Source organism: Plecotus auritus (genome assembly GCF_963455305.1).
Source record: "Plecotus auritus genome assembly, chromosome: 13".
NCBI lineage: Eukaryota > Metazoa > Chordata > Mammalia > Chiroptera > Vespertilionidae > Plecotus > Plecotus auritus.
Genome location: NC_137779.1, coordinates 12549792 through 12570142, shown reverse-complemented (window position 1 = coordinate 12570142; position 20351 = coordinate 12549792). Strand labels below are relative to the sequence as shown.

General features: G+C 40.1%; 2 protein-coding genes across 6 annotated transcripts in view; both read right to left on the bottom strand.

The window, feature by feature from the left end:
• ANAPC7 (anaphase promoting complex subunit 7) overlaps nucleotides 1–20351 on the bottom strand; it is a 35292-nt gene that overhangs the window by 12772 nt on the left and 2169 nt on the right. Inside the window, exons 2-12 of one of the 5 annotated variants that reach the window (XM_080650624.1) lie at nucleotides 18081–18197; nucleotides 17055–17174; nucleotides 15256–15295; nucleotides 13359–13470; nucleotides 12672–12825; nucleotides 11677–11819; nucleotides 9399–9516; nucleotides 8518–8714; nucleotides 6053–6277; nucleotides 4289–4439; nucleotides 1208–2587 (exon numbers count right to left, since the gene is read on the bottom strand). In XM_080650624.1, the coding sequence (XP_080506750.1) occupies nucleotides 2398–2587; nucleotides 4289–4439; nucleotides 6053–6277; nucleotides 8518–8714; nucleotides 9399–9516; nucleotides 11677–11819; nucleotides 12672–12825; nucleotides 13359–13470; nucleotides 15256–15295; nucleotides 17055–17104 (1380 nt within the window). In that variant the 5' untranslated portion in view covers nucleotides 17105–17174; nucleotides 18081–18197 and the 3' untranslated portion in view covers nucleotides 1208–2397. Of the gene's footprint in view, nucleotides 1–1207; nucleotides 2588–3512; nucleotides 3614–4288; nucleotides 4440–6052; nucleotides 6278–8517; nucleotides 8715–9398; nucleotides 9517–11676; nucleotides 11820–12671; nucleotides 12826–13358; nucleotides 13471–15255; nucleotides 15296–17054; nucleotides 17175–18080; nucleotides 18268–20351 lie in introns of those variants that run through there. The other 4 variants (XM_080650623.1, XM_080650620.1, XM_080650622.1 and 1 more) reach the window with 4 other exon arrangements.
• Nucleotides 11310–11558, bottom strand: LOC308238546 (large ribosomal subunit protein eL39-like; the record flags this gene model as incomplete). Its single annotated transcript, XM_080650628.1, has 1 exon — nucleotides 11310–11558. One exon carries the CDS (start codon nucleotides 11556–11558, stop codon nucleotides 11403–11405), a length of 156 nt encoding a protein of 51 aa, XP_080506754.1. The 3' UTR covers nucleotides 11310–11402.

Here is a 20351-nt window from a genome sequence, read left to right as displayed (position 1 = left end):
TGAACGGGTTCAGAATTTGAGTATGAAAGACCAAGTTGCAGGGCAGGGAGCACCCTTCTTTAGGACCCTGCCTCCCTGCTCAGCTGAAGGACCACAAAGAGAAAAGGACAAGGCTTCAGCCCACTCTCCAATTCCCCAGGGAAGAATCGGCAATCTGGTATTTACCGATGGTGGTGACATTCACAACAGGCATCATGCTGAACTCCATACGAGCTTTATTCAGTCCTCAGACCCCAGGCAGATGTGGGAGCCCAGGCCATGGAAGCTAACTACCCAGCCTGACCCGCATTGCTGACAGTGGGAGAGCTGGGACTTTTAGAACCCAGTCAGTCTGATTCCACACCTGTGCTACAAACAATAGGGAGGGAGAATTATAAGAATCAGTTAAAACATCCCCATATTGGCTGTGTGAAACTCTAGGCACCAGAAGGCACCTGGGAGGCCACAGCTTGTCAGGTTGCTTGGTCTCCTAGCAGGTGGTTCAGTGGAACAGCCACAGAGCTGGGCAGCCTGATTCTGTCCCAGCTCCCTGCCTACATAAGGTTTTTCTGTTTGTGAGAATAAGTGATAGTGGTAGTAGTACCAGTTGAGATCTTCAGCACTCTCCAGGTCAAACTCTTCCCATTCTTTGAGGTGGACTAAGAGTATTCCCAATCCTATGTCAGGTGTTCTAAAGATGTAGCTCCATTTGCCTCTTCCACCTGGAACCTGTCAGGATAGAAACGCTGGAGCTGCAGGTGGGAGGGGCCTTAAGGATCTAACCCCGGATGATGGAGGGGCTTGGAATAGACAGACTGATCTAGGACCTCACAGCAGAGCAGAGTGCCAGCCCAGGAAAAGGGAGAAAACTCAAGGGTACTAATGGAAGGTATGCACAGGGCCCGGGCACTAAGGCACAATCTGAACCTGAGGGAATCTCAGGGGTCATGGTGATGAGACTGACAAGCAAAAATAAGACCCAGAGAGTGGGGCTGGTTTCTCTCCCCTAGTCAGAGGAATGGCAGAGGTTCCACCTTTTCTCCCAATGCACTGATAATGGCTGCTCAGATGAAAGCTGAGGAAGGACATGAAGCTGCATCCCGGAGTGAGCACTAAGGCCAATGAGCAGCGTCTTCTCCAGGCCACATGGTCACCTGCAATGGCCCCACTGCCTGCTGGGTTCTTTAGAAACTGCTCCATCAAATGATGCTGCCCAGGCACTGGTTCTCATACTGATACTTTAACTTTTTGTCCACTTAGAATTACAGTTATCAGATGTTCTGGGCTCCTAAACTACTATACACTTTAGAACAGAACTTTCCCTTTACATCAAATTCATATTTTATACCACCTTTGACTAAGTTTGTTTTAATGAGAATTTGAGGTTAGCTGTGCCACCCCCAACCCCACTTCATGGTTACCTGTATTGTCAAAAGCATCATCTCTTAAATAAGGAGTATGTGGGAATGACCCCTCTGCTGACCCCACAGCAAATGCTGAAACCAGACACCAACCTCAGAGCTCCTAACAGCCAAAAATCTGGCCAAAGACTCTCCCCCAGGGAATTTTACCAATAAGAAAATGCAAATGGGTGGACCAGCTCAGTGTTACCTGAGGTTCCCAATCCTACTGGCTCCAACACTCTGGAAAGAAAGGGAGTCTATTTATGGCAAATAATTCTAGGGTTGAAATAATGCATTGTGAGAAAGAGATAAAGAGAAAGAGAGAAAATAATCGATAATGGGCTTCCATTCTGATCAACCCAACACCATTACTGTATAGAAAACAGTTTTATTATAATTACCCCAGGTGTTCATGCTCTAGGTCACACCTCTTTCTCAGATCCGGCCCAGGTTCATAGGCAAGTTACCAGATTAGCAAGTAGGAAAATTGTTCTGCAAAATAGCAACTGTCAGCTTAAGGCATTACTAATATTGCAGAAGGAAGCAAGGTTACTAGGATGATGATTTCTGGGACAGGAACCCTCTCTGAAAGGGCCAGCCCATGCTGCTGTCCTACTCAGGAGTTGACACTCTTGCTCTGGGTGACAGGTCACTCCTTTCAAACCCACATCATCATACACAAAACACTGTCTATTCCTCAAGCTTTCGGATTTAGAAGTTAGTTATATAAAAAGTACTGTCCCAGGAGTCTCAGCACATCTGTGGGCCTCCCAGAAGGCTTACTCAGTCCTCCCTGGCTGGAGCAGGAAAGGATGGATTTATATGGAAGGTTGGTCAGGCTCAGTTTTAAAAAATGAAGTCACTACTAGAAATATGGAGCCAGGGGGCAGAAACCCCTGCTGCAATCACATGCTGAATCATTGTCCTCCCAGAGAGCGGGCTCCTACGGTTCTTTCAGTCCATGGAAGTGCTCAGAGCAGGGCAGGCCAGTGTGGCCACGGAGCTGCTGCCTGCCTCACTGCATGCCGAACCACTGCTCCTGGTCAGCCCATTGGGCCGCCTCACTGTCGCTGCCCTCCAGGTCCCCTTCTTCCCCACTCCCTTCCATGTCGTCCACATCCTCCTCCTGAGTGGCATCCGTGGGACTCTCCTCCTTCTCCATCTTCTGCATCCCCTCTAGAGACTTCTGGTCATTGGGGTCCAAACTAGGGGACAACAAAACAAAGGAGAGGCCTGAATCTCTGCCTTGCTTCTTGCTGGCTGATGCGTCATCTCCCTGGCTCACCAGTGAAATGACCACCCAGTCACAGAGAAACTGCTAATGCCTGGCCTCTCCGAACAATTCCAGTTCCATAGGCAGGATCAAGGGAATCCACCACTAGAAGTGAAAAAAGGCATCTTGTCCTAATTTTTAGAATCTTCAATTTGAGTTTTTCTTCATTTATTTCTTAAAACCTTTTCACACATTACCCCTAGCACTATGCTAGAGGAAGCAATCAGATAACACAAATGAAAAAGTAGTAAACACCCATTAACAGAAAAATTCAAATGTAATTTCTTAACAGTACTGGGTTTTTAAGCTACAGGGTTACAAAAAATACTTATTTTCCTGTGAATAAAATTGTTCCATGTTCTTATGACATAATTAAACATATCAGCATTGCAGGAGTTAACCAAAATCATGCTTACCATGGAACAGATTTGTCAACTCCTAGGTTAGACCCCAGGACCCAAAGCAACCCCTATCTGAGCATTCAAGTTTAATAGCTAAGAGCCATTACACGTGCAAAAGCCCCCAAAGTTCAGAAACTCAAGAACATTTATGTACTTGGCTCCTAAGCAATCTTTCCTCTTTTCTTTGTGACCATTACCCAAGCCAGCCGCAGGTGTCCAACCTCTAACAAATCCCACCTCTAATAAAAGTCTGGCATTTTATTTTCTCACTTGCTTCTGGACTTCCAAAAAGCAGACAAAACCCATGTGGGAATCCTGTTCCTACTAATATACCTGTAGATTGATTTGTATTATCTCCTCTAAAACCTTCCATACAGCTCTCACCCACATCCAGGGCTCCCCGACCCTCCTCTGTACTCCCACCTTGCCGTCTAGAGACTGCTATGAAAGCACTTAGCACGTGGTATCCATCAGTCTGCACGTCTGAGACTGAGAGCAACTGGAACTGCAGCATCCCCAGTGGTTACTGAGATGCCAGGCACAGGAGTGGTGCTCAACTGCTGAATAAGTAAATGAATGTGATCAGACTCAATTAAAGACAGGCCTCACCATGACCTTACAGACACACAGACAACCCTCAAAGAAATCACTTCTGTACTAAGCAGTAAGAATACCACTATTTATTTAGTATTTACTATGTACCAGGCACAGTGCTAAGAGCTTTACATGGAAAAATCATTTAATCCTCATTTAATCTTTTAATACCTAGTACGGCAGATAGATATAGACAAGAAAATTTGTTAGTAACTTGCCCAAGATAACAGGTGGTGAAAGTAAGTAACCAAACTTCAGAGCTTAAGTTCTTAACTACTATAGTAGGTAGGAACATGGGAAAGTACTCATAATACTTTGATTTGAAAAAGCAGAATATAAAATATATACTACATATAACCCTATAAAAATATGTATATGTGTGGTCAAGGCCAAGAAGATGATTTACACAAATGAAAACAGAAATTATAGTGATGTGAGCTGGTTATGAGTGAAACCATTCTTTAATGTTAATATACTTAAAAATTCTTTTTTGAAGTCATGAATTCATAAGTTCCTCTTCTATTATTACTGTTTGCAACAGTGGGCACAATGTGTGTGTGTTTCCAGAATTTCTGTGACATAGTTCCCTGCCTGCTCTACCCCTCATCAAACTTCCCCCCAGGAGGCTAAGTGCCTACCTTAGTGCTATACTATACTGGTCCATTGCTTCCTGATACTCATTGACAGCTACAAGGAAATCTCCTAGGATCCGATGCAGGACACAGTCACTCTGATTAGCTAGTGCGTTCCTCAGCAAAGCAATTCCATCTTCATATTTCTGCTCTCTGCCTAGGAAAAGAAAAAAAAAAAAAAGACCCTCATTTTCCTACTTACCCAACATTTTGAAAATACAGTCCCATCTCAGGTTGTTGGTTTTTTGTTGTTGTTGTTAATCCTCACCCGAGGGGGTATTTTTCCATTGATTTTTAAAGAGAGTGGAAAGGAGAGGGAGAGAGAAAGGATGTGAAGGAGAGAGAGACATTAATTGGTTGCCTCCTACAAGCATCCCAAACAGGGCTGGGGAACCTGCAAGCAAGGTACATGCCCTTGACCAGAATCCAAACTGGGACCCTTCAGGCAGAGGGCTGACACTCTATATACTGAGCCAAACTGGCTAGGACCCCATCTCAAGTCTTATACACAAAACCACAACACTGATCACAATCCAACAATCTATTTGTAGATGTCCTCAAGAAAAAAGTGGTGTGGCAGAAAATAAGAACAAGCTCATCTGAATTCCTATTCCATTAGGAAATCTGCAGTTTGGGTTCTGATTTTTTTTAAAGGTACTATTAACCTAGGTTCAAATAAAAAGCAAGCATGTTATTTTATTTGCCAAACTAGCCCAAATCCAGGAGTTCATCATAAATAGGAACTAAAAAAAGAAAAATGGCTAGCCCTGACTGTGTGGCTCAGTTGGTTGGATTGCCGTCCCCTGCCCCAAAAGGTGGCCGTTTGCCCAGCCAGTGTGGCTCAGTGGTTGAGCATCAACCTATGAGCCAGGAGGTCACCGTTCAATTCCCAGTGGCATATGCCCAGTTGTGAGCTCGATCCCCAGTGTGGGGTGTGCAGAAGGCAGCCGATCAATGATTCTCTCTCATCATTAATGTTATTATCTCTCTCTCCCTCTCCCTTCCTCTCTGAAATCAATAAAAATATATTGGGGGGGGGAGGTGGCAGCTTGATTCCCAATCAGGGCACATACCAGGTTTCAGGTTTAATTCCTAGTAGGCCCATTCAGGAGGCAAATGATCTCTCGGTATCTCTCTCTCTTTCAAATCAATAAAAACAAGTCCTCAAGTGAGGATTTAAAAATAAATAAAATAAAAAATAAACAAGGCTAAAAGGGAAATTGTTAAGAGAATCCAGATGGGTCAAAACAGCTCGAATTGGTGCAAACCAGTTATATTCAGTCCAAACTGGTTCAGGACAACTAAAACTGGATCAAAGTGAGCTGAACAAGTAACAACCAAATATAGCTCCACAAGAGTCAGTCCCTGACAATTCAAGCAGATCTAAGCCAGCTACATTTGGTTGTGCTACCAGTGGTCGGCAAACTCATCAGTCAACAGAGCCAGATATCAACAGTACAACGATTGAAATTTCTTTTGAGAGCCAAATATTTTAAACTTAAACTTCTTCTAATGCCACTTCTTCAAAATAGACTCACCCAGGCCGTGGTATTTTGTGGAAGAGCCACACTCAAGGGGCCAAAGAGCTGCATGTGGCTCGAGAGCCGCAGTTTTCCGACCACGGTGCTAAACCAATTCATCTGGGCTCAGATCAACTACAAAAGGCACACACTTATCTGATCACCTGTAACCAGCTGAACTGGGGAAGCCAATTGAGATAAGGTTTTATACAATGAATGATGAACAGGGAAGTAAATAAAATACACTTACTAAGCAGTTCTGCTTTTTTCACCACAGCCTTAATGTAATCCGGCCTTTGGTTCAGGGCTTTATCTAATAAAGTTTTGGCTTTTTCCTGTGTCACTGGGTCTTCAAGACAAACAGTGGCTAAAAGGGTAAGGGTTTGTGCATTTGCTCCTAGAGTTTTGTAAACGTTGTTAGCCATTACCATTGCTTCACGAATACTGTTTGAGGCTAAGTAACATTCGATGAGACCTAAAAAAAAACACAAAAAAAACATAAAAAGCTCAACCACATTACCATTCTAAGCCATGCTTCCACTCTGACAAATTATAAACCTTCAAAGTTTCAGACAAGGGGCAGGTCAGGAGAAAACGTTGATGGTGAGATTAGACTGGATGGTTATGTTGATGGAGTAACTAAAAAGTGCTCTTCCCAGGAGCACTTCACGGATATGGAAAAAGCCTGCACTTTGAAGGCACCTTCAGTTAGGAAGGTAACGAACATGCCTAAGTAAACTGAAGCATGCATGCAGCCCAGCTGAATGTTAGAGGAACAAGTATGATACATTAGCTGAAATAGTCACAGATGTTTCTAACAAAACCAGAGGTTTCACTGCCTCTTAACAAGCTGTTAATTTCCACTGTGTTGTCACCTTTAATGTCCTAGTTTTAAGCTCCTATATAAAAGTGAATGTCCAGTTCTACAAACTAGAGGCCCTTGGGAGCAATCAAAGGAGAAAAGAAGCCTTTTTCATTTGAAACAGTCCCCAAAAGCATCTGCTGAGGACTTCCCTAAACTAGATGGGAAGAGCTTCATCAGATGGACCAAATATACCAAGATTAGCAGCTTCAGCCTCGTTTTATACCCACAGCAAGTTACTAGTAAATGTCCTATGGGGACACTTCAAATACAGTCAACTCTCAACTTCTCATGCCAAGAAGTTGAGGGAAACAGAGGAAGTACTTTTTGGCACAAAGCACTCATCAAAACAGAACAGCTTAAACCCCAAACCCTGGCAGATTTTCTCTTGCATACTCCTCCACCCTAGCAGCATTTATAACATTTGTGCACATTCTACCACAAGAATGATACTTAACCAGAAATTACCTAACTCTTAAGGGCAACGTGTTAGAGTCAGAATAGAGGTCTGCAACTACTTGAGAAGTTATACTTCCCTGCAAAAGCCCCATTGGAATGTCAGAAGGCAATGGAAAGAATGCCAGAAAGAAATGGAAAGAATGCCCCTACCAGTAAAAGAAGCTAGGCTGGAGGCTGCAAGCACCAGAGGGTATGACCAGTCACCCTGATCCAATCTCCAAATGGTAGCTTGAGTGAAGGCAGCCCTTGAAGCCTCACTGACCAGCCAGCTGGGGAACAAACTCTGTCCCCAACAACTCTAACCAGCCTGGGTCCAAGCTCTTCAACTGCATTCCTGGGTTCAGGTGAAGCAAGCACGCAGCACAAAGGAATTAGCAAGATAAAAGCTGCTGGGAGGTAGGGAAGTCATAGCTCAGGATTAAGAATTTAATTTGAAACCAAAAGCTTGGTTTGCTGGGGTTTAAGAACAAATCCACCATAGGTATAGCTCTAAGATTTGTTTTTATTTATTTTACATTTTACTTTTTAATTTTACTGGGGTAGTAATTCACACAGGAAGCAAATTTTTTACCCCCACTTTCAAATTTTATTTTTCAAATTTGAACTCATCTTTCTGTTAACAGCAAATGACTCCTATACTCCTGGGTTTATTTTTAAATTCCTATAAAAATATGCTTTGGAGGAACTGCATCTTGTAAGAGCTATTTCCAAGCCTGTGACTGAGTCACCAAATATTGCAGAAGCTGGCACAACTCCCTTAACTCCTAGGGTCAGTTCACATGAACTTAAAATAGTACATAACAAAACAAAGTTTGACCCTGATCATGCCCACAATGGAGTCACAATGAACCTACCAATTCCCACAACTCCACCATCACATGAATATAAAGTTACCCCATGGGTAATATTTCTGGCCCAATGTAAGGCAACCGTGAAATAAAGACCTATATAATAACCAAGTGATTCAGCACAGTGCTGGCACAGGGAAATTTACACTAATGAGTTGTTCACGTTTGAGAACCCAAAAAATGGACCAAAAAATTAACCTCGACTACTTACTCCCTCCCCAAAAACAGAGAGAAATGGATTCTGAAAGTATGAAGTAAAAGATCCAGCGAAAACCCGAAAGTAATTTAAAATGCCTAATGCAGTTGATTCCCAAACTTGTCTGCACATCAGCAATATCTGGGATCTTCAAAAAAAACACCGATGCCCATCTTCCACCACCAAATATTCTAATTTACATGTGACCTGGCATCAGGACTTTTTAAAGTTCCCCCAGTGGACTCCAAAGTACAACCAAGTTTGGGAACTGCCAGCCTAACAAAACCTTCCATTTGAGTGCTGTTGCCACACCTACAGATTCACACTGTCATCTATAATTTTTATCTTACCTTCATAACAGTCTAAGCGACAAGGTGCAAGCCGTATAGCCTCCCGAAAGTGGATTATTGCTTCTTGGACTCTGCCCATGTTCCTGAGTGCTGCTCCCTTAAGCAGCAAAGCTTGAACACTATTACTGTTCAGCTGAATGGCCTTTGCTCCTAAATAGAGGGCCCGAGAGTAGCGTTTGCTATAGAAGCTATGACACCTGGAGAAAAAACAACCAAAAGTTATCTGAGAGAAGAATACAGGCATACCACGCTTTATTGCTCTTCATTGTTCTTCACAGGTGTTGGGTTTTTTTTTGTTGTTGGTGGTTTTTTTTGCAAATTGAAGGCAGGATCTTCCAACCAACAAATATACTATAAAACTCGCTTTATTGAGTTAGTTGGAGTGGAACCCGCAGTATCTCCAAGGTATGCCTATGTAAAGAAACTTCATAGAAGGCTCTCTACATGATTTTTATTACAAACCACACTTAACCTATCAGTGAAAAAACAAAACAAAAATATCTACTAAACATTTTTAAGGGGGAAATCTTAATATGGAAGGAGAACCTGATGATCTGGATATGTTATCAGATCAGACACATTCAGAGAACTTATAAAGCCAAGTCATTAACAAAACAGCAGCTCCTGTGCTGAGCATGATGCATTCACTATCTCAGTTTATACCTACCCCATAAAACAGGGGTATTGTCCTTGTTTTCCAAAGGAGAACAGAGATTTAAAGAGGTAAATCACGTGTCTAAAGTCAAAGACCATAATTCGAATACAAGTCTTATTATCTCTTAAACCTGTGTTTTCAAGCTATATTCTATTCAAGAAGAACTACAAGTTCCCAAAGAACCTGCTGGAAACTGGGGGGGGGGAAAGGGAGCACATAAACATACCCCGAGACCACCCAGGGTTCTGCATGCTGATCAGAAATATTGAAAAGTCGGCAGCCTAGATTCTCCACATCCTCCAGCCGCCCTTCTCGTGCCAGGAGGTAGCCATATACATCCATTCCTAGAAAGGAAGAGGCTCTTTAAACTCTTTTATAAAGGGCAGCACCATCCTCAGAGCCCACACCAAGGCCCCAGCTGCTTAGGATCTGAGCCCTTTCCACCATCATGAGATCCTTCCATCAGCATTCCCAGTTCCCAACAAAATGATTTATAAAAAAAAACAAAACAAAACAAAACAAAAAAACAGCCCAGCTGGGATGGCTCAGTGGTTGAGTGTCAACCTATGAATCGAGTCATAGTTCAATTTCCGGTCAGGGCACATTCCCGGATTGTGGGCTCGATCACCCGTGTCAGGTGTGGAGGAGGCAACCGATCAATGATTCTCTCTCATCCCTGATGTTTCTATCTCTCTACCCCTCTCCTTTCCTCTATGAAATCAATAAAAATGTATTTTAAAAAAGAAAAAACATATCCAAACTAGAGAAAAAGGAAAGGAGTAGGACCTACCTCACAATTTGAAAGCCTGCTATTTTCAGGAACTGTTTGTCCCTACATCCTGTGGCGTGAACTACAGCTATCCTAACTCAACCAGAAAGGCCCAAAAAAGGTATCAACTAAGTTCTATCTTCCAAGAGGTCTAGGCACAGTCAGGGTTACACACTTAACATGCCAGTTCGTCTTGAAAAAAATGTTAGCCTATTCCAGAAAAAGCATCTAGTTCTTTCTGGAGTCTAGTTCATGTAAAATCACCCCTACACACACACACACACACACACTTTATTCTCTCATGTTCTATAAAAAGGGCCCTCCATTCCTGTCACTCATCTCTTAACACTATTTCCCTTCATTCCTTACTATCCCTTCAGATTCCCAGGAAAATGTCTCAAGCCAAGATTACTGCAACATTCCCTGCTGGCCCTGATTCTGGTCTGAGTTTCCAACTCCAGGCTGCTGACTACTACCAGATTAGTATTTCTAAAACACCATTTTCATTATGGGCACTTGTAGCTTAGAGAGAGAAATAAGCACTGGGCAAGAGGGAGACCTTAAGCGAACAAATTCATCTTTTTCCCTCTCACTGCTCTGTCATTCTTGTGGCTTAAGTGTCTACAAGACTGTTTTTTGTAACAAGGTCATTCTGATGGCCTTTTTGGGGTCTTTACAAGCAGACCTCAGCCCTTCTATTTGACCTTATTTCCTACTACTATTCCTGAGCACACAGCCTTCACTTACTGACAGTCACCCAACAGTCATCCTTTAGAAGTGCCTGTGGCTTACTCCTTCAGCTGCAATCTTCTTTCAGATCAGTAATTTTTGTTGTTGTTCACTCCTAATTACTTCCTTCATTTACCTCATCCTTTTCTTAACATCTGTTCATTTATTCCCTTTTAACTATACTGAGTAAAGTAAATCCCCTAAAAGGATATTACAGTTCTGGGGATGCCATCCAAACTCTCAGTCAGGCACATGATTAATCTATAAATCTTGAGAGCCTATGATCATAAGGAGAGGTTATAACTCCTTGCAAATGAAAAAAAAAAAACAAAAACAAAACAAAACAAAAAAACACCTAAATAATGATCTGTGTTGAGATGATACTTGAATGAAGCAAAAACAACTGCTCAAATGGAATTACCCAAGTGTTAGAGACACGTGTCAGGACCAAAAGAATGGTAAATAGCAAATGTAATAAATTTTACAAACTATTCCCATGAAAACTGGTATCAGAGATCATGCTACATTTTTTTTTAAAGGTCTCACACATTTATTACTGAACGAAACTACTATCGCAGGGGAAAAAAAATCAACGGAGCAAAATCACAAATCCATTAATTTTCCAATTAAAATGTCCCAAGTGTCCAGACAGTAGCGTCTTTTCAATCATTTAAAGGTGTAGGCAACCTGGATACAGCATAAATATGTGAATCATCTCTCATGTGTGATTTCTCAAAGGTCCAGTTTGGTTCTTCTCCAATGTCTCCTCTTCGAGTTGTACCTGATTTTATTACCAATTTTCATCAGAATCCATTGGGAAATAGGCCAATTCTGCTTTTGTTTCTTAGCCAGGAACCTCTTGATCCTGAAAGTCTTGAGGGAAGACATGGTGAAGGAGAAGCAAATGCATGCACCTCGATGGTGGAGAAAGAGTCATGCTACATTTTCGATCTTTCCTGATCTGCCCCTCTACTGTCACTTCCGCCCTGCCCCAAGAATTACTTACCTTTTATTAGATAAGGATCCAACATCTGTGCTTGTTCAAATTTGAGGACAGAGTTTTTATTGTCTCCAGCTCTGAAGTACAGATCTGCTAAGCTTCCCAGTAGATCCACATTATCTCGTAATAACGACTTTTTCTCTAGTGAACTTTAAGATATTAAACAGTGAACCTTAAAACCTGTTATAAATCCTCTTGGTTGTTAAGTCTGGGTGACAGGCATATAAGTACTATTTTCTTTTGTGTATGTATGACATTTTTCATAATAAAAAACTTCAAAAACAAACTGTACACTAGATTTTCTTATTCTGAGCTTATGATTAAAAAAAAAGTTATACCTAAAAGTTAAAATATACAATTTAAAAATAATGAAATTGTATTATCTAGACATAAAAATTAAATGCAATGATAAATCTCAAAAAAAAAAAGTTATGTAAGATAGCAAATATACCGAATAAAGCAGAAATCACTTGTTACCTAGAGATAACTTTCTGATTGCAGTTTTTCAGTGGACAAAATATGCTATATGATGTTAAGTGTAATGTTATTCACAAATGACAGCTACTTGATACTCAACCAAATGATAACATAACACAAATCCCAGTCTCTTGTCCTTGGACTTTACCTGACTAGAAAGAAAATCCCAGTCCTAGGGACGCAACCCAGATCAGATGCTGCAATAACTATGCTTCTGGGCATGCAAAAAGATGTCTTCCAGGTTCAATCAAGCATGATACACAAAGGCCGTTTGCTTTGCAATGGTTACTACTTTTGCAAGTACAGAGCTAAACTCGGTCCAAGTTTACAATTAACAGATGCTCAGCAGAGATTATTACATTTGGGACCATATGGTACATTAAGAGACTAACAAAGCCCAGGGGCAACTGGCTGCACCACCAAGAGATAAGCATCTCATTTTTCTGTTTTTCTAATTTAGATAGATCAGACCTCCTTACAAGGAAAGGGCTTCAAGAACACTTAATTAATTTTGTGGCTCTCACCAGATGGTATTGATTGCTCTTGAGTTGTCACCAGTATGCACAAAAGCATATGCTTTGATCCACACAGAGAGCCAGTCCAAGTTAGGCACGGTCTGGATGACGTTCATTGTCATTGATGCCACCTCTGCACCTTTGACAGATAGGGACAGCAAACCTAACCCAACAGAAAGCAGGAAAAAGAACATGAGGCATAGCATCTCTCTTCTACAATGTAATAACCAACAGGTTACCCTTTCCATGGGCTAAAGGCAACCTTTGCCCTATTCCAGTGGTCGGCAAACTGCGGCTCTGTTGACTAATGAGTTTGCCGACCACTGCGTAAGGCATTACCCTTACCCAGAAGTTTTGACTTCGGGTTAAAGACATTAGTACATTATTAAAATGTTTTTTAAGTGTTCTTCCCTAAGGCAGTGGTTGGCAAAATCATTAGTCAACAGAGCGGCAAACCGTGGCTCGCGAGCCGCAGTTTGCCGACCACTGCCCTATTTGAATCAAGACGCATATGACAGAACTAACAATTTAGTATTTCTTGATCAGTGAAATACATGACAACGGTAATCTATTAAATCACCATTTACAGATGAAACTTTTGGAAAAAATGAAACTATTCTAGTATACTGCCAAGATTGAGAACTACTACACTAGAGAGTAAACACTCCATGAATATAGGCAGAGAATGATCCGTACCTAGAATGGCATCGAGGGCTAATGGGCACTGTCTCAGCACTTCCTTATAGCTGGTGACTGAAGGGCGCTCCTGACCAGCCTTCTTATACAAGTTTGCCAGCATCATGTTTATCTGTAATAAATAAAAACAGAAGACAGTAAGATTACGTGTATATTGCAAAGAAAATATTTCACCATCAATTTAAGTCCTGGTTTTTATTACTAGCTACTACTTCACTTTTTACTAGAAAATCTACCCAGAGCCCCATGGAAATAAACAAAGACCAACTCCATTCGTCAAAACAAACAGAAAATTACTACCTTTACTTTTTCTATGTCCTCCCATTTCTAAAAGGAAAATCTAATTCCTTTCACTTACCCAACCAAAAGGTCCAATAGTATTTGGACCAAAGATGCTGCCTCTGGAAATGGGAGTAACATTCATTTGAGAAATGTTACAGAATTCTAATTACACCTTGATTCTTTCTTGGTCTTAAGTCATAAGATGAACTATTCTAGAAGTGCTCAAGTTTACATATTTTAAATGCAATTAACATCAAGCCATAGAAAGTGAGGAATTCTTAACATAGCTACTTAAGAAAGACAAATTTTCCCTAAAAAGGAAATGACAGACCCAAAAGCACAATACTTGGCTTCTGACAATTAGTCTAGCTACAGGGGTGGGCAAACTTTTTGACTCGAGGGCCACAATGGGTTCTTAAACTGGACCGGAGGGCCGGAACAAAAGCATGGATGGAGTGTTTGTGTGAACTAATATAAATTCAAAGTAAAGGAGCGGAGGGGAGAGCAAGAGAACCGGATAGAACAGCCAGATCTAGCCCGCAGGCCGTAGTTTGCCCACGGCTGGTCTAGCAGCTAGACTCTATCCTTTCCCATACTTAAAGCTTTGACCAATAGGTACTGTCCTGCCTGACTCATCAAAGTTATGCTACAAAAATCAAACTCTAACTGACCTTTAAAGGTAACAATGATCCAGAGATTAGTTATACTATTTAACACAATTCAAATATGTAACTCCGCAAAACTTTATTAAAATAACCCTTTCAAAAATGCAACAGGGAAAATTTGAGAAAACCTGAACGTTCTAAAGAAGGTACAGGGAAAGTATAAATAATCTTAAAAGTCCAAAGAGAAAAACACAATATTCCAATTTAAAATTAATAGAGCATAACACAACACAGAGTTTGCCAGATCATAACCTAAGGAAGCAGTCAACATGAAGGCAAAAGAGAAAAAAAGCCAATCCCAATTTCTTCAATCATCTGTAGCTTCGTACTCCAGATATTTACTAAAATGAGTGGCTCTGAAGATGAAAAACATGTTCCAATTATGTACTTACAGTATATAAAACAATCTAGTATGGCATAAATCCATACTGATTCAAACAATGAAATAATACTAGAAATAAAACTTTTTTTTATTTGGCCTCAGATTTTTCCATTTTAGGCTATATTGAAATGCAAAAGAAGGTACTTAAAGGAAAACTCCAGTATTACTGTCAAACTTAAAAAGAGGTTTAAATTTAAAAACCTTTCTTGACTGCTTGTTATTAACAAATCATGACTGATGGGCCAACAAATATTAAAATTCCCTTTAAATTACCTGGCACTTCAAAAAAATGAGTTTTGAGTACTACCTAGTGAGAAAGTCAATTATTTTTAAAGCAGATACTTACTTGGTAACATCACAAAGCCACATTCTACCAGTTATAAACACAAGCAGTAACATTTTCTAAAAACTGAGTGAGAAATTGTATGTTATATGTTTGCTCTTAAAAGTTGAAGATTTACCAAGATATAATAATCTCACACTGGAATTTTCCTTTAAAATGTGAAGGAATGTGTGGCGGTGTTTACCATACATTAACAGACGTTCATTTAGTCGTATTTTGACTCACTTCCTTGTCCTGTACACAGACTGAGAAGCCAGTTAACTCCCTAACAGACAAGAAAGAAAAACTGTAAATATTATAGGTTTATGTTTGAGGCACACATCTTTGTTTGCTCCTGGCTATAACAGCTCTACAGAATGAAGAATATGTACTCCTAATTAATGCAGATTCCTCTAGTCCCTCTTAAAATGATGGCAGTAAACACCAAGTGCTGGATACCATAAAACTGAGCTTCTTTGTCATTACTCATTGTCCCCAAACTCCTTGAAGTCATTAAGGAGGAAATAATGGTGCACCTCCAGTAAGATAATGAACAGGTATAATTCAAAGTTTATCATCAAAACAGCATCTTCCAAAAGGAAGATATTCTTCATATATGAAAAAATTATTCTTCAGGTAAGTCTTTCATAGGGTACCAGAACACAAGTTAATATATAACCACTCATGCTTATTATAAGACAGGGTAGTGTGTAATATGCTTCCCAATGTTTTTAATAGCAGCCACCACCATAAAATATACTGGGGAAATAGCTTAATTATAAAACCTCAGAAAATCGTAAATACATTCTCATTATAAAGAGATACTTAAACACATTCTCATCAAGTTTGATTGGTTACTTTTAAAACTCAGCAACATTTAGATGAAAAAACACTAACTAAATACACTAGGTCCTTACTGATTAGATTCCTCTTCTTTTAAGGACAGGAGGATGAAAACAGGCATCTTACAGATAAAATTCTTCACTGTTAAGCATGTTACACAGAACAGTTTTTCAATGAAGTGAGGGAGACAGGTGACATGAAAGAATATGGTAGAATATTAAATACTGACATGAATTCAATCTAAGAGCAAGGATTTTCATTATTTTTCTAAACTGGGCTTAAAAAAAACACACATCCAAAAACCCGTAATCAAAGATGTCCAATATAATACTCCTTATAGAATAATACTTTAGCCGAAACCGGTTTGGCTCAGTGGATAGAGCGTCGGCCTGCGGACTCAAGGGTCCCAGGTTCGACTCCGGTCAAGGGCATATACCGTGGTTGCGGGCACATCCCCAGTGGGAGGTGTGCAGGAGGCAGCTGATCGATGTTTCTTTCTCATTGATGTTTCTAGCTCTCTATCCCTCTCCCTTCCTCTCCGTAAAATATCAATAAAATATATTGGGAAAAAAAAAGAAAAGAATAGTACTTTAAAGAGTATTCTCACATACATAAAGTTAGTTTTTCCAAAAGTTAGCAAAAAAAGTATTATTATCTTCATTTTATAAATAAGGGGAAAAAATAAAGTTCATATTGGAATTTGCCCAAGTAGACACTACAAACAGCTTGTATGCCCAAAACTCAGATAGGACACCAGACCTTCTGATTTCAGTTGAAGATGTTCTATTCACTATGTTGTCAAATCAAACACAAATACATACCCCCCACACAAATAAGTACAAAAGGCTCTTGTAAACTTGATTTTGAAAATGCAGGAATAAAACCATTCACATTACCAAAAAATGAGGTTCTAAAACAGTATAGTTGCCACCTGGAAGTGTATTGCAATTCATTCTTTTCTACAGTAAGAAAAACAAAGAATAAGCACTTGTATTCTCCAGCTACCATTTTCATCAGCTGAATTTTCAGGGTCTCATAAGAAAGGCACTCTTCTACCTCTCTGAACTCTTAACTCTTTAACAAGGGAACAAAGTAAAAACCAGAGGCAAGAGTAAAATGTTCAAATGGACTCCCTGATGTATAGAGAAAACATGAAAGAAGAGTGGTGGAAGGAAATGTAACAAATTGTTGATTCAACTTACTTTGGGAGTTCTTTGTCTTGAAGGGATTCCATCAAGTATAGCAATGGCATCTTTATCTTGCTTTAGCATTGTGTAACATTCAGCCATTTTGTATTTCACTTCAATTTCAGATGGAAGACACTAAGGGAATGAAAACATCTCTTCAAAATATTAAACAGTATGGCACTTCTTCATAATGTTAAACATAGGGTTACCATAATATCTATCGCCCAGCAATTCTGCTCCTATATATACAGCCAAGAGAACTGAAAATATATATCCAAATAAAAGCCTACACAGAAGTGTTCATAACAACATCTATATATCTATATATATATATATACACACACACACATATATATGTAAAAGCTTAAGTAACCGTTATGATCGGATGATTCTTAAGCAACTATCAAAATTTGGCAGGAGCCCTAACTGGTTTGGCTCAGTGGATAGAGCGTCAGCCTGTGGACTGAAGGGTCCCAGGTTCGATTCCGGTCAAGGGCATGTACCTTGGTTGCGGGCACATCCCCAGTAGAGGGTGTGCAGGAGGCAGCTGATCGATATTTCTCTCATCCAATGTATCTAACTCTCTATCCCTCTCCCTTCCTCTCTGTAAAAAATCAATAAAATATGTATTTTTTAAAAATTGGCAGGAATTTTCAGATTTCCCATATATTTCCCCAGGTATTCACAGTCGTATAATGTGAGTTACATTTTAAAGTTGTATTTTCATTAACATTATAAAAACACTAGATTTTAAGATCTGTTTGTATGAAAGGGAAGAACAATGCATGATGTTGGTTAGATCCCAAATAATTCATAGTTAATTCCATTTTTAGATTCATCCAGAGTGAATTTTGTTTTTAGCCCTTAGTGCTTGGTTGGATGCATTCTTTCATCTAAGTGGTTTTTCATCTTTGTTTCTCCAGTCAAGTCCCCTTTAAAATTACATTTTATTTTACCATCTTCCACATCTAAACATCATTCTTTCAGTCTCTCTCGCTCCCAGCCCTCTCCACCAAAATCACACTCTGTATCTTCAATTACCTGACTCTGTGGAGTGGATGTAGAATTGCCAGTTGAAGGTCTCACTTTTGAAGTTTTACTTAAGGCTTTCTTCTGCTGTAAAGCCATGGTATACTTGCTCACAGCATTCCGATATTCCTTATCATGAAAGAGAGAATCTGCATGATACACCAAAAGCTGGTACTTCTGAGATGGGGAGAATAACTCACTAGAAAACAAAGAAAGTATACCCCCTACATGGGTTGTTTTTGAAATGTTAAAAAGTACATGCCCACCCTTAGTGTCCCTTCTTAGTGTCCAAGCCTAGCACACAGTTTCCCCCCCCAAAAAATGTGCCTTAAGTGCTAGTTCCTAAAATTAGAGGAATGAGGCATACTCTATGCTAATATGGTCAACACATCTAGAAAATTGCCTTAAATGTTTCCTTTACTTACTGTACAAGCAATGATACCTCTAAACCTCTTTGTATAACTCTACAAAGGTGTACAAAGAGAAATGTATTATTTGTCTCCTCTTCTTTAACCCAAGACTTCTTAATTTAACAGTTTCAGATATCCATACTCTCTTATATTAACATCAATTTTTAGGATAAGACAAAGAACAATCACAATGATTTAACTAGTATTACCAAAGAAAGGTTGAAAACTTGGAAAAGAGAAAGTTCACCAGTTGAATCCTTTTTAGGAAAGTACTGAAAAGAGGTTTGTAGGGAACTGAAAACTCTTCAAATCCTGAAGAAAATAGAAATAATGAAATATGGAAACAGAAGAGGATAAGCCAGTGAAATAGAGTGGGATAGAAAGAGGATTAGTTTGATAAAGGTTTTTTATTTTATTTTATACACAAAAGTAAACTTTATAAGCACTTGAAGAATTTTTATCTTGAGTCTCAGGGGTTTAAGTACAGTGTAATGAAACCAATGCCCCAAAACTTTAACCTTGAATATTGTTCCCAAGTGTTGGAAGTGCCTAGAAGCTGACTGACAAAGGATACTCAATAGGAACCATAGCTCCAACCTGGTGGCCCAGTTGGTTGGAGCGTCCTCCTGCACACCAAAAGGCTGCGGTTCTTGGTCAGGGCACATACCTACATTGCATGTTCAATCCCTGTTCGGGGCGCATACAGGAGGCAAATGATCGATGTTTCTCTCCAAAAAAATCTATAAAAACACATCCTCAAGTGAGGATTAAAAAAAAAAAAAAAAAAAAAAAAAAGGTGCCATAGATTTGTGGCTGTCAGGGACCTGAGGAAATGGAATTGTAGAGTGACTACTACTAGGTAAGAGTTTCTTTTGTGGGTAATGAAGAAGTTTTGGAATAGACAACAGTGATGCTTCCACAACTCTGTGAATATATTTAAAACCACAGAAATGTATTCTTTTTTTTTAACAATTCTTTTTTTTTAAATATGTTTTTATTTATTTCAGAGAGGAAGGGAGGAGACAGAGATAGAAACATCAATGATGAGAATCACTGATTGGCTGCCTCCTGCACGCCCTACACTGGGGACGGAGCTCACAACCTGGGCATGTGCCTTGACTGGGAATTGGACTGTGACCTTCTAGTTCAGGGGTGGGCAAACTTTTTGACTCGAGGGCCACAATGGGTTCTTAAACTGGACCGGAGGGCCGGAACAAAAGCATGGATGGAGTGTTTGTGTAAACTAATATAAATTCAAAGTAAAGGAGCGGAGGGGAGGGCAAGAGAACCAGATAGAACAGCCGGATCCAGCCCGCGGGCCGTAGTTTGCCCAAGGCTGTTCTAGTTCATAGATCCACGTTCAACCACTGAGCCATGCCAGCCAGGCCGGCCAGAAATGTATTCTTTAACAGGGAGAATTCCATGGTATGTGAATTTTATCTTAAAAATCTCTTTTAAAAAGGATGGAAAGTTTAAACACAGGATATAACGTTACAAAGGAAATGCACAAATTGAGAGTTACAGTCCAGATAGTTAAGATCTCTTCCAACTCTGAGATTCTATGTATTTAATGATAAATAAGATTGGATAGAAAATGTTACTATACTCAGGAAGCATTCATATATTTATATAACATACATGCCTACTTTCGTTATCTCTGGAATGATATGTGAGAAACTTAATTGTTGTTTGCCTCTGGAGAAGGGAAATGGTGGGGTGAGGTTCAAGACTCAGGGACAGCCCTAACTGGTTTGGCTCAATGGATAGAGCATCGTCCTGCGGACTCATCCAGGTTCGATTCCGGTCAAGGGCATGTACCTTGGTTGCAGGCACATCCCCAGTAGGTAGTGTGCAGGAGGCAGCTGATGGATGT